The sequence below is a fragment of the Etheostoma spectabile genome, chromosome 4 (assembly GCF_008692095.1).
Source record: "Etheostoma spectabile isolate EspeVRDwgs_2016 chromosome 4, UIUC_Espe_1.0, whole genome shotgun sequence".
Classification (NCBI taxonomy): Eukaryota; Metazoa; Chordata; class Actinopteri; order Perciformes; family Percidae; genus Etheostoma; species Etheostoma spectabile.
This window is the reverse complement of record NC_045736.1, coordinates 20,499,837-20,513,014: the sequence shown is the minus strand read 5'-3', so window position 1 is coordinate 20,513,014 and position 13,178 is coordinate 20,499,837. Positions and strand designations below refer to the sequence as shown.

Genomic DNA, 13,178 nt, shown 5'->3' with positions numbered 1-13,178 from the left:
CCATAGGGTTCTATCTATGTCATTGGTCGTTACTCTCTAAACAGAAAAATCATAACCCTTTTCAGTGAATGTGTGAATACAAAAAGGGGAAGAGAATGTGATATCCCGTAAGATGTACAACCTGACTGTATTTATCATGTCTGTACCACTTCCTAAAAAAGACAGCCTTTAAAAAGGGTTTAAAATGTTAATGTTTTAAAGGTTAAATTACTATTGTGTTATAGGTCAGTTATGAGCCATTAATTAAGAAAAAGTTTAGGATGTCAGGTTGAAGAATGTGTATGCATAGCCTGTGTATTTAATTATTTTTTGAATAGTCAGAAAACACAGTAAATCAACCCCACAACAGTAAAACCCAGGTAACATAAATGCAAACCCAAAACATGAAGAGATACAGCAAGTGTGGGGGTCTTTGATCCGTCTCTCTTTCAGTTAAGGGGTCCTTGGCTTAAAAAAAAGCGTTGAAGAACCCTGCTTAAACTGTACTTAATTAATGTGGGCCAATTAAGGTTAGCTAGCTGTTGTCATTTGATTTTGAGCCCCCCCCCCCTTCCCTCCGGGCTTTAACGGCCCAACTGACGACGCTGGATGGAGATAGGGAGGGGGATTGCCTCGGAGGGAAAACCTTTTTCTTCTTTGTTTTTTTAAGTGCCGTTTCCTTCAGCTGCGAGAAAAGGAGAAGGGAGGTGTGTGAGGGAGGATGGTTAAGATTTTCCAAGAGGAGGAGGTGGACTTGAAGTAGTTTGGTGTGGAGTCTCCGACGGGAACTTCAACGGTTAATTTAGATACAAAGTTGGGTGACTGACGGAGGAACCGCGGAGAATGGAAACTAGCCTCCTCACATCTGTGGTCACAGCTAGGTTCGCGTTTTAAAATATTTGCATGAGGCCGGGATAGGAAAAAACTATGCCGTTGCTGGCGGTGCAGTGCAAGCCTGTGTGTTTAAAAAGAGTTTAGGCAACAACAACAAAAACCTGTTTTCCCTGCTATACTCTACTGCCGCTTTTTTTGTCAGCGAATGGTGGTTGGCGTTTTTTCCGTTTGGCAGGACGGATTGTCAAGGAGAAGTTAACCTTGCTGCCGAACACACAGGCACATCGGTAAGTTTTTAAAATCACTTTTAACGAAAGAAAACTCATCTTTTGTGTTTTTAACCCCGAGATTTATTTGTTTGTTAGTTCTCTGCCAGTGGGCATATGAATTGAGTTAACTCTATCGTTGAAAACAATAGCCGCATACTTTATTAGGCTACCGATGATGATTGATTGTAGTTGAGGGGTTCCACCTCAGATCCTGACTGACCAGTTAACCTACGTTACCCGAGCCTACAGCTGGACACGTTTGGAATAACCGGCCGGGCTAACGTGCTGCCTTCATGGCTGCTCCCCTTTTTAAACATTTTACACTTGATGCACATCATGCAATTGATCCTTTTAGCCTTTGATGACAACGAGATAATGATCCAGGATTATAAAGGCTTTATTTGTGTGCATTAAACCAAACATTTAGACAAAAAAAAAAAAAACAGTACTGTGATTTAAACAATACTGGCTAACAACTCTAGGTTTTAAGTTAATTATGTGAAAGTTGTTCTTGTGGAAGATGGCAAGTGGCCTGCAGCTCCTTACAAAAAATGAATACTGTTTTGTTTAATTTGAAACCAGTTATATGGAATGTGTAACAGATTGACAAACTATGAACACTTCAAATCTAAGAAACAGAACTTGTATTACTTTATTTTGTATCACCCAGTGTAGTAAAATAATAATAATAATACAAAATAATCAAGAAATAAACCCATAGTGGCTATGCATAAACATATGCAATAAAGACTCAATGGAAACATCCTTCATCTTATAAGGCAAACATGTCATGTCCCTTTATGGCCCACGTAGTGTGTGCAAGAAGCCTTGGCCCTGCAGTTCTGCTCTGTGATCCAGGGTGGAATGGCCTCTTTGGTTTTTGTGCCGTGGTATGACAGCCCACAGGTCCTGTCTTTACTGCGGAGTGCAGTCTGTAGTTACACCCCCTCAGTACCCCCATCTACTTGACCTACTCTGTCAGCCTGCACCAGATGGTTTTGTCACTTTGAAAAGGCAAAGAGGAAGCCCTACCCTGCTTTGGGGAAAGAGAGAAGACAGGAAAGGAGGCAAGAAGAATCGGGGTTGAGAAACTTACTGCACATGTTTAGCATAGTGCCTTTTAATTAGCGTTGGTGCAAGTTCTTGTCTTTGTTATTAGAATATGCTGACTTATCGTCAAGGAATAAACCAACTATATTGTAAATACTGTATGCAACTTTCACGAGAGTGTTGTTGGGAAGAGTGCACAGGAAGAGCAGCTGACACACAGCAAAGCAGGGATTCCCATCTTATGAGAACAAGCTTAAATTTGAAGTTTGGGTAATTACTGTTTTTGGATCTGCTTTCTAGAAAGCAGTCTTTTTTTCTCTTAAGACAACAGGGCCATAGGCTAAGGTTTACCCCTCTAATTAAGGTATTGGAATCTCTATATCGGCAGTTCTGAGAAGGTAGTTTTGGTTAACTATATGATGAACTTCATTGCTTTATTTGGTTAATTTGAAATACAATCTAGACATGCCATCAGTAGTGTTATATAGTGTATTTAATACATTTATGTAATAGTAATCAATGACAGAATCGTATACTCAGCTTCTCCTCTGATGTTATTGTTGTTGTGTGTTAGGTCGGGACATATTGACTTTAATTAAGATCAAAGCCATCACAAATGCGGTTTTGTAGTGACATTGCTGAGAAATTGTTGGGTCAGCACCCCAGCTCTTTCATGCTCAGGCCCCCTACATCTGTCCATCAACGCTGCACACAAATGTACTGAAGAGGAATAAGAGCAGTGTTAAGGAAGAGCTGGGCTGTATGATCTGTACAAGACTCATTGTTGTTGTTGATCTAATTTGGAGATGACTGTGCTCTGTACTTGGGACTTTCTCAAGTCTATCATTTAATGTTTAATGTCTTGTTTTTAATGTAGTAGTTTTAACGTAGTCAAAGGTAGCAAAATCACTACACTTTTAAATTACCCAACGATGAGTGTAATTGCTTTCATGTTCAAATGCAGCTGATCCTGTCTTTCTGTGTTACTTCTTAAATAGCAAAAACCTGACTGAAAGAAGAACATGACTGAGCAGCAACTGAGTTTGTAGTTACAATCAGAGATGGAAGGATTTGGAGACTCCTGGGTGCAAGAAAACCCCCATTGTTACATAAAGACCACATAAAAACTGATACCAGTCATTTTGAAACGTCCATCCATATGCTACTTATAGCACTTTAAACACTGGTTGTAGTTATGACATGAGAGGTGTGTCGAGTTGGCTTGGAAATTGAAAGACGTGATATTTTAGGCTTGTGAGATCGCTGTAGGAGGTACAATTATTGTTGACTGGAATTTGACAAAGAGGGTTAAATGGCGGCTCTAAATGATAGAGATGGAGTGGAAATGCTGCAGACTTACAGTATGTAGGCACTGCACTGAGGTCTGAACGGCTACCATGTTCTGACTCCTCTTTCTGCCACTACAGCCAACCTAATTTACAAAGTACCACAACTCAATCAGTGTCTTATTTTATTTGACTTTGTGTTTATTGTATTGTACACCAACTCCCTATGAAAAGAAATAAAAACATTTTGATACAAGCTAAATATCATCTGAATATACACTATAATAATATCATACCCCCACTGACATTTCCCAAGCTTCACTACAGAACAGTTCTGGACACTTCAGCAGCAGCAAATATTATCTCATACAGAGTGCCACACTCTCATGCTCTTACTAACATATGGACATCAGACTCCACCGCACTGCCTACTAAACGCTGCTCTCTACCACAAACCGTAATCGAGCGTTATGGAACTGCCCCTCCTTGCTGCACACAGTGTACACTCCGTCCTCTACTGCTGGATCACAACCCCAACGTACTGCAGCATAGAGTGTTTACTTGTTTGAATATTAGTTCTTACTATGTTAACAACCATGGGTATTTCTGATGTACAGTACACACGCTTGGATCATCGACATGTGACTCTTCAAAAGGCTCCTCATTGTGTTTTTCATCTTTTTTTCATGCCTCCCTATAAGTAGCTCTCTGCATTTTCAAGTTGAAAGCCCTCTATTGTTTAGACTTAAATCAGGCATGAGATTGAGAGATTATGAGGGGGGGGGGATAAATTGTATACTACTAATGACATTTGCCACAAGTGACCATTATTGAGGTCCATGGCCAGAAGGCAAACTATTTGGCAGTGAGAATCATAAATTTTATCTTTATTTGGAAATAGGAGACTTAAGTTTAAGAAATTTAAGTTTACGTCCTGCCAATGAGATTGTGACATGTGGGTCACAAGACAACAGACCTAAATATGAAATTTAATGAAGGATACATCCCAGATTATAGGCCCTGTTTACATCATTCCTGATCACAATTGGCCCTAATATGGGATCCTTAGTAATGTAATAAATTAATACAGTTATGAATGCACCCAAAATACAACTGGGATGCACTGGGGTTGTTAAAGACCATGTTCACATAGTGTATAGAGTATTGCACATGCAAAAGTATCTCATGGGTGACATGACCTATTACTGAAGCGACCTAGATTGTGTGATCTCGATTTTGTGACTGCAGGAGTCAATAATTGTAAGACTTATGTATAAATGTATTAGCCGCATTAGCTGGTTTAATGACTGATCATTTTTGTCTTATCGAACATGAAGTTTAGTACTTCACACTACCAATCCCAGCTGTGGAGACACTGCTATAGTTGTCTCTTTGTAGGACCCTGATTTTTTATTCTTTTAACCATGTATTGTGCTTTTGTACGTAATTTATTTATTTGATGTTTTGTCTTTTATTTGGATCCTGAGTCTGTTATAAAGTATTGATTGATGGATGTAGTGTGCGCAAAGGCAGAGCTTTCAAAACACAGCCAAATTGCTTATGCCACACACTCCTTTAAGGTTTTGAAGCGAGGGATCAAGTTACCAAATATCTATCGCAATGCTATAGTTTTATAGCTATATTTAGCTATTTGTTGGTGTGTTTGAGGTTATAATTGGTCAGTTGTAAGTAAGTGTTTGTGGGGAAGTAATCTGGATTAAAAAAATAAAAGGTCTGGAATGTGACCGTAGAAACGTTTGACACTGGCAGGTATTGATTTGTTGATAAAAAGTCTGTCTAGTTTTTTTGTATGTTTTTGCACATTCATGATCAGTGCATCATTTTGGCGTCTTGGCGTTAGACGGAGAGTATATCACTATCTGTTAAAAAAAACAACAACGTGTAACTGCCTATAATGTGGTTCTTTGTTCATTTTCCAAGTCATTACAGCAAAACAAGCACAAAATCCGTGCTGAAGTACTTCAATCACATAAACAGAGACACAATGGCAGGTGTTATATGTAGATCAGCCTGCGAGCCAGACAGATTAGAAGTTTGTTTTCATCATTGCAAGGTTGCCTTTCCTTCTGTTTCCTTAGAATAGCCAAATGGCTCATGTCTAGTTGTTTGTGTTGACGATGCTTACTTTCGTAGCAGTGCCGAGTCCTAGGTAGCTGCATCACGTTTCCCAGTCCCAGATTCTTATTTTAAATTGAGGCAGTGTTGAAGTGATCTTTCTGAGTGATGATGATGCAACTTTTTGTTCCTGTCTGCTCCGTGTCACAAACACTAGGGTCAGTTCCTGCTGAAAGCTGATGTTCCACTTCCTCATCTGGTCCTGAGCTTCCTGCTATGGAGAGACAGGAAGCTTAACAGCAGCCCATATGACGTCTTCCTCAATATGATCCAGAGTGAAGCCAGAGGTTGTTGTGATGATGAGCATACATGTATCCTTGTTTAAACTTAGCACAATATGGCATCCATTTTAATAACCCCCACTGTGACGCTTAGCTGTATTCCCAATGGTTCCGGTTGTCTAGATTTGATCAGTCTTTTAGCTGGTTGGGTTGTTCAGCTGAAGGTGGCAGAATTTATTGCTTTTAAACTGCAGAGCACAGTCTCACATTCTTCCGAATCTTCCAAGTGAAGTTGTCAAACAGCCAGGGCAGGTTTTCAGCTTCTCAGCTGGCCCTGACCGTCAAGAAGGAGCAGAATCCTTGGCTGTGATCACGCACGCCCACCCCTTCATTAAACACACCCATATTAGCTATGTGGGGAACTTCTTGTCAGCCCTGCCTGTTCCTCAGCAGCTGACCACTTGAATCTGCGCTACGTAGCCCCCTGCAGTGTTTGTTCAAGGGGAGTATACTGCTTCACAAGTTCTTGTTTCAATAGCAACGTAATATTCTAATGGCTCCTCTGCAGCTGATGCTTATTGTATGTTAATGCACAGTTCCCACCTACTGACTCCTAAGTAAATGTAAGTGATGTTTCTGGGGGCTATTATGTGTGCTTTTTTCCTTTTCTTACCATTGGAGTCCAAGTAAAGGGGTTTGACACATTTCAGACCTGCCGGTCAAGCTAGTCTTTGCTGGAAATGAAATATTCGCTAAACATTTTAACCTCGGTCGGTTGGTTAGTCGGTCCACCAACTATTGAATAGATATCCATACAATTTTGTACAGACATTTATAGTCCACAGAGTATGAATCTGACTGACTTTGGTGATCCTCTACCCTCACTTTTCCTCTAGCATCATCACAAGATTGACCTTTTTGTTTTTGAGTGAATATATTTTAACATTTTTGATGGATTGCCTGGAAATTTACTACAGATATTTAAGTTATAATTAAAAAAGTTACTATCCGAATAACTTTGTTGATCCTGACTTTCAATCCAGCACTATCATCAGGTGTAAGTTTAAATTTTGTCTAATCCTTTGCTGTGTGACTATAATCCTGAAAGGCAAATGAACCAGCCACCTCAGCTGTTTTTTTGTTTAGTGCTAATTACCAAATTTTAGCATTCGAAGATGCTAAACCTAGATGGTGAACCTGGTAAATATTACTTTTAAAATATAAGCATGTAGCATGAGGTTGTTAGCTTCTGGCTACAGCTAAGGAAATACAGCCCATGATGTATTAGGTATAGAGTCCACAGAGCTGCTAGCGTTGCTGAAGAGAGCTTTGTGGACTTCTATTGAATTAGTTGCCATGTGACTTTAGCTTGTAGAAAATTCAGCTAGAATGAAGCATTGGGAGGTTTTGGGGCCTCCAGAGAGCTCAGTCATTTAGACAGATTCAGTTCTGTTTCTAGTTAGGACCCACTCCTTCCATCACTTACTAGCCCTCTGAAGGCAAATACTTCCAGCAAACACTCTGGATCTACCAGTCTCCTTGGTGCTCTCAGTCATTTATGTGGTCTCCTTTTCTGTTTGCATGGTTTCCTCTGAGTGCCACTAGAGGTCACAGCATGGGCCTCAGAGTCTTTGTCTTGCTCCATAATGGCTCTATTTTCCCACAGCAGCAAGGACTTCCAAGCCTGCTAGACATAGGACACCATTGTGACCCACAGAGGGATAGCATGAGGCAGATGCCAGACTTGAGTGTGCGTGTAGAGTTAAATAAATCACTGTTAAAATGGTGCTGAAATAGTAACTTATTCACACATAGTGCCAGTGTTTATGATACACCAAAGAAATGTAAGACTTAACTCTAACCAAATATGATATGTGCTAAAAAGGAAGAGACTGGACTTATTTTATTACATTTTTGTACAAATGTGTATTCAAATTTGACATTCAAATTCATTTTATCACCTTAGTCACTCATTTTCATTTAAGTTTTAAATTTCTCACAAAAAAAAAGCAAACAGCAAAAGGTCACAGAGCAGGTACATAAGGTAAAGCTTTAGAGTGGAGTCAGTCTCAAAAAAACTCTACAAATAAAATACTACAAGCCAGGAAACTGGCAGGTGCAGGTGTTTCATATCCAAACCAAACAGGTGGCTTCATGTTGCATTCATGTCCTATTGGACAAAGACCAGCTAGGGCAAAATGCTCTGGGGCAAACCAACCGCAATCAGTCAGACGTAAACTATATCTACTGGTTTCTTGGTTCATTTTTAAAACAAAAATACATTTTTGTAAGTACATATTAACATTTCCACATTGTAACTCTTCTTTTTCTTATATAACTGAATCAACACCCGCATGGAGAAGCAGATCACAGTAACGAGACCAAAGAGTGAGACAAAAGCCCCTTAACAATGAGCAGCCTGTGTCAGTCAATCCATTTTCTAACCTCTTATCCTGTTCAGGGTCACAGGGGGCTGAGGTCCTTGCTTATGGTGCAAGGGAAGCCAATTTTATCACAAAACGTACACTACAATATAGAGTTTAACTTGAGTGTCTGAAGGTGTAGCGGTAACCCTTTAATTTTATAAGCAAAGAAATTACGTTTGCTAGAGTATTGAAGATGATAAATCTATAGCCATTGCAGTTTGTGGTATATTTATTAGACCGGTTTATTTAAAACCACATTACTGCACCCACCTCAAATAATTTTACATATCTCAATTTCTGCTATTTGCACATATATTAAAAGGTTTAATATACTATACTATACAATGTAACCTACATCCAACCATAGTCTCCAGACAATATATATTGGACTTATTCCCCCTAAATGTTGTCTTTCACTTGCAGCAAAGAACTAAAACATTGTAGTTGTTACTGATGGAAAGCAGAAAGAGGGAGAGAGGGATAGGTTCATAAAGAAACTGCGAGTGACTAAAGAAGAAAAGAAAACTTTCCAATGGGCTGTCATTTTTTCCATGCAAAGTAACTCATAGCCAGGACATACAACTTACACAGCGCTTGTGTCTAAGAGGCAAAACAAATAATGGCTAATGTCATTGTGAAAGATGAAATAGATTTAATGTGGGGAAAGTTCCAGATAAAGAAGGAGAAGTAGTGATAGACGGGGGAAAGAGAAAGATCTGGCAAGAAACAAAGAATAAAGGCAGGAGTGACTGTTCCTGACTGTTTGTCTCAAGTAGAAAACTTGAGTGAGCTGTAATCAGATATCGGCTTTGGTGAGATCATACGGGAGGCCTGCCAGCAGCCTCAGAAAAAAGTAGTCCACCCATAAGCTTGTAGCCCCATTGAAGCCCTTTGCAGCTCTCTACAGGCCTGCCAGCCTAAATATAATATATAATTACATTTTCAAGAGCACAAGTTGGTCCTAGAAATTACAATGTCAGTGGAGGTAAAATGAGGGGAAAAAATACAAACATAATGTTTTGAGCAGGTTTTGCATACAGTTTAATAAAAAGGTAGACTTCATGTATTGTTAGACTCTACTTTAGTGTAAGCTTAATGCTGTTCAGGGAACATCCTGTAGTTCCCAACATTTGGTGATGTTTTGTGAATTTTTGGGATAAACCAAAGGATCACACGTTCCTTTTAAGAGCTAACATTTTTTTCCTACTTCTTATGCAAAATAAACAATTTCACAGAGATAGCAAACGTGATGAGAAGTCAACAATTAGGAGATGCATGATTTTCACAGGATTGTACATCTGCTGCTCTGCAGTGATTGTGGACATAGCTACTGTGTCCACTAGTTGTTCATCATAATAAAGTTATCAGTTAACTGTATGTGTGTATGTATTAAATAATCAAGGGGGCCGAGTGAAGGCTAAAATCATAAAAAAAAAAAATCTAATTAAACATGGAACCAAAGTTACAGAAAAAAGTGCTTGCTGGTTTTCTCCTTCCCATGTAATTCTAAAAGGACAGTTAAAGTTAAATGATTTTAATTGTGTTAAAATCTGATAAAGTAAAGCTAATTACTCTTCTCAGATGACTGACCACTTAACAACTGTCAGAGTTCATCATGACCCTATTGATTCAGGGGTATAGAGATCAACAGGGGTCCTGGCACATGGATTATAGTGAGTGAATGAGCTGCTTGTGTGTATGCCTGGCCATACAGGATTGCACTGAGTTGCATAGCTTGGTGTGTTGGGTCTATGGCAGCTGCACATACAGAGCAGCTCGGAAGAAGTCACAGTTGACCTGAATATTTCACACTTTACATTTGCCCCTGGAGCACTTAAGTCTTTGGTGTGATCAGGAAACCACACATTTTCTTTATTTTCCTGTAAATCATTAACATTTATTCTCCCCCAACAGTCCCCAGACCTGCTCAGATGGACTTGAGATAACGCCACCAGAAGTTCCACCCTTGTCCCGAACTCCAGCCTCTCACATTCACCCAGAATGGCAGATCCCACCAGGCTGAGCTCTGAAGGGGCCGGGGCAGGCGCTGCCCAGTTCGACGCCTGTAGTTTGGAGATAGAGAGGAAGTATGATGTCATCCCTGCTGTCATCTGCTCCATGTGTTGCCTGTTTGGCATCATCTATTGCTTCTTTGGTGAGGATCCCTGTTGCCTCACAGACCTTGAAAACTAGGAAGCTGAAACTGAATTTTTTTGGGATGACAAAACACACCATCAAAATGTCACTCATAACTGTAGACTTGCGCCATTAGCCACTTGATGTTACTGACCAGGTTCTTGTTAACATCTTTTGGAAATTTGACACAAAAACATTCTTATTGTATCTGTGTCCAGAGTTACTTTGCTGAGCTTGTATCTTATTTACTTAAATATAAAAAGCTTTTCACTGATCCCGCCATTTCCTGTTTCCTCATTGAACATCTCTCTTGTCTCTCCTCCTCTAGGTTACCGCTGTTTCAAGGCTGTCATGTTCTTGTCTGGTCTGATGTTTGGCGCTGTCATTATTTTCCTGCTGTGTCACAAGGAGCACGTACTGGACACCCAGCTGAGCGTGGAGGCCAGCGCCGGTATCGGCCTCGGTATCGGGCTGCTGTGCGGTCTGGTGACTATGCTGGTGCGAAGCGTCGGCCTCTTCATGACTGGCCTGCTGCTTGGCCTCCTCCTGGCTCTCGCCGCCCTGCTGGTCACTCACCAGTTCTACACTCCAACCACAGTCTGGGTCCCACTGGGTACACTTCTGGGAACAGGCATGCTGTTTGCTGTGCTGACACTGCAGTGGCAAAAGCTCTTCACCATGCTCTCCACGGCTGTGTTTGGGGCAGCTATCATGACAGTGTGTGCTGATTACTTTGTGGAGATGCTGGTTTTGGCCACGCATGTGTATAATTGCTTGCGCCTCACACCTGGGCCCCCTCTCTGCTGGTACAGCTGGGTCATTCTGGGCATCTGGCCCGCCCTCAGCCTCATAGGAGTACTGGTCCAGTGGAAACTGACAGATGACAGCTTCTCACACACTGAGGGTAAGCAGGAAGTTTCAAGACCCTTTGAGTTTTGTTGTTCGAGTGTGTCAGGACCCATATTCATCTAACTTTTAGGAACTACACTTAAGAACAGAGGAGTACTAAAGTTGTCTTGTTTCTAGTGTAGAAGTAACATTTCAAGGTAACTCAAGCTATCACATCACAGAAACAGCCAATCAGAGACAAGGATTTATTCTGCACCTGACCCTTTGTTCATTCTTGTTACAAGAGCATCCCTACATTTTCACAGTGACATGTTCAGCAAAAACCTGGGATTTGAATTTTTTATATATATATATATATATAAATATTTTTGTCTCCACTAGCAATTAATATGATGATGATAATATCAAAAATGAGCAACAATCTTAATTTATTGTCAAGACACAAATTTATAAACATGGGGACCCGCTGGTCCCCATGTTTATAAATTAACCGCTGGTAGAGAAGGTCCACCAGAGGAAACATAGGAGAATTTAGTACCACATTGAAGAGTACAAACTTTGAAAGTGATTGTAAACAAAAATGTCAACATTAGTTTTCAACTCTGATAAATGCAACCAAAAAAGAGAAGGTGGTATAACATCATATCAAATGTTTGAATCAAAACAATGGTAATCAAAATAAAAGGCTAAAGTTGTCCTCTTCTAAATATAACGTGTCGTTCATCATTACCCCTTCTCCTTGTAGTCGTTATCAGCCGGAGACAGAAGAGAGTCCAGCTGATGCGGATTCGAGAGAAGGACGCCAAGAAGCGACAGCAGGCAGGTGGGCAGGAAGGCACGTACCGCCGTAAACCCACCCCAGTGAAACGTTACGCTGGGGATCTACTGGCACCGGTCAGTGTCACCCAACATGGCGTGTGCTGTAGATACTGATTATTGTGTTTTTATGGCATCAGTTATATCTTACCAGTAAGAATAACTGATGCCGTAAAATCCGCGTCAAGTTGACTCCACCATTTTTGTGGAGCTCACTAATGGCTCCCTGTGTTCTTCTTCTCAGAGCTACCTGCAAAGTCTGCGGGACAGACAGATGGGTACAGGCACTTCCCTTAGCAGCCTGGGCACTGCCAACCACACCATGATCGATTTGGACTTTGACACCGGGTCCACTGCGCCCCTTACAGCTACAACCCCAGTCGTCAGGGTCTGAGCGAAACAGAGATAAGGGACTACTTGGTGCTCTCTGGTTCTTCAAATGTGTCTTCCTAACGTTGTTCCTAAGTCGTAGAGTTAAAAAACTGCTCCCCTCGGCTAAAGGTTTATTTTGCCCTTTTATTTGGAGCGAGGACTTGTGTCAGTCCTGGGTGTTCGGTGAAAGAGAATGCTGCTTTTTGGGGTGATGAAAGAAGTGTCACCGGTTTAGTGAAAGCTATAATATAACCACTGCAACCACTGTGTTTCTCAGAGAAACACTTAAAATAGATACTAACAAAGTAAGGTCCTCCATTTCTTCTCATGTATTAAATACATAAACCGCATGCACGAGCCTCAAAACCTGATGTATTTCTGTTTTAGTAGTGAATATGACAAAGCAGTTTGTTTGACATTACATGTACTGTACTTAAAAAAAGTTAGCCATTGCCATAAAGTGTTGTGGTATTACCTGTCTTACTTGTTTAACTGTGCGCTTGTAGAATTTGTGAAAGTTTATCACTAAAATGACTTTGTATTTTTTTTAGACAAAGTTGGGTGAGAAAGTAAAATGAGGCATGCAGATACATGGAGTATAAGAAAGGGAAGCAAATACTAAACGGGGCAAAAAAGGTTTGTATTTCCTGACAGAATACAGTAGGTGAAGAATTTAGACTGTTGTGTATGCGTGTGGAGTAAACGTTTTATAATTTAATTTATATAATGACCAAGTACGTGGTAGGGTTGAAAAAAGGAAAAAAACAAAGCATGTTTGTTGTTAATTTGTAGATTTTTAAATAA

At 40.4% G+C, this 13,178-nt stretch overlaps 1 protein-coding gene across 3 annotated transcripts; it reads left to right on the top strand.

Annotated features, from left to right (window-relative positions):
* The first annotated feature begins 559 nt into the window (after positions 1 to 559).
* Positions 560 to 13,133, top strand: LOC116687238 (transmembrane protein 198-like). 3 transcript variants are annotated; one of them, XM_032512437.1, is made up of 5 exons: positions 560 to 1,100; positions 10,116 to 10,356; positions 10,666 to 11,241; positions 11,932 to 12,009; positions 12,247 to 12,549. In XM_032512437.1, exons 2-5 carry the CDS (start codon positions 10,203 to 10,205, stop codon positions 12,297 to 12,299), a joined length of 861 nt encoding a protein of 286 aa, XP_032368328.1. In that variant the 5' UTR covers positions 560 to 1,100; positions 10,116 to 10,202; the 3' UTR covers positions 12,300 to 12,549. The 3 variants fall into 3 exon arrangements, with proteins under 3 accessions (XP_032368328.1, XP_032368327.1, XP_032368326.1); XM_032512436.1 differs by having other exon boundaries at positions 11,932 to 12,021; XM_032512435.1 differs by having other exon boundaries at positions 561 to 1,100; positions 11,932 to 12,080; positions 12,247 to 13,133.
* Positions 13,134 to 13,178: the final 45 nt, after the last annotated feature.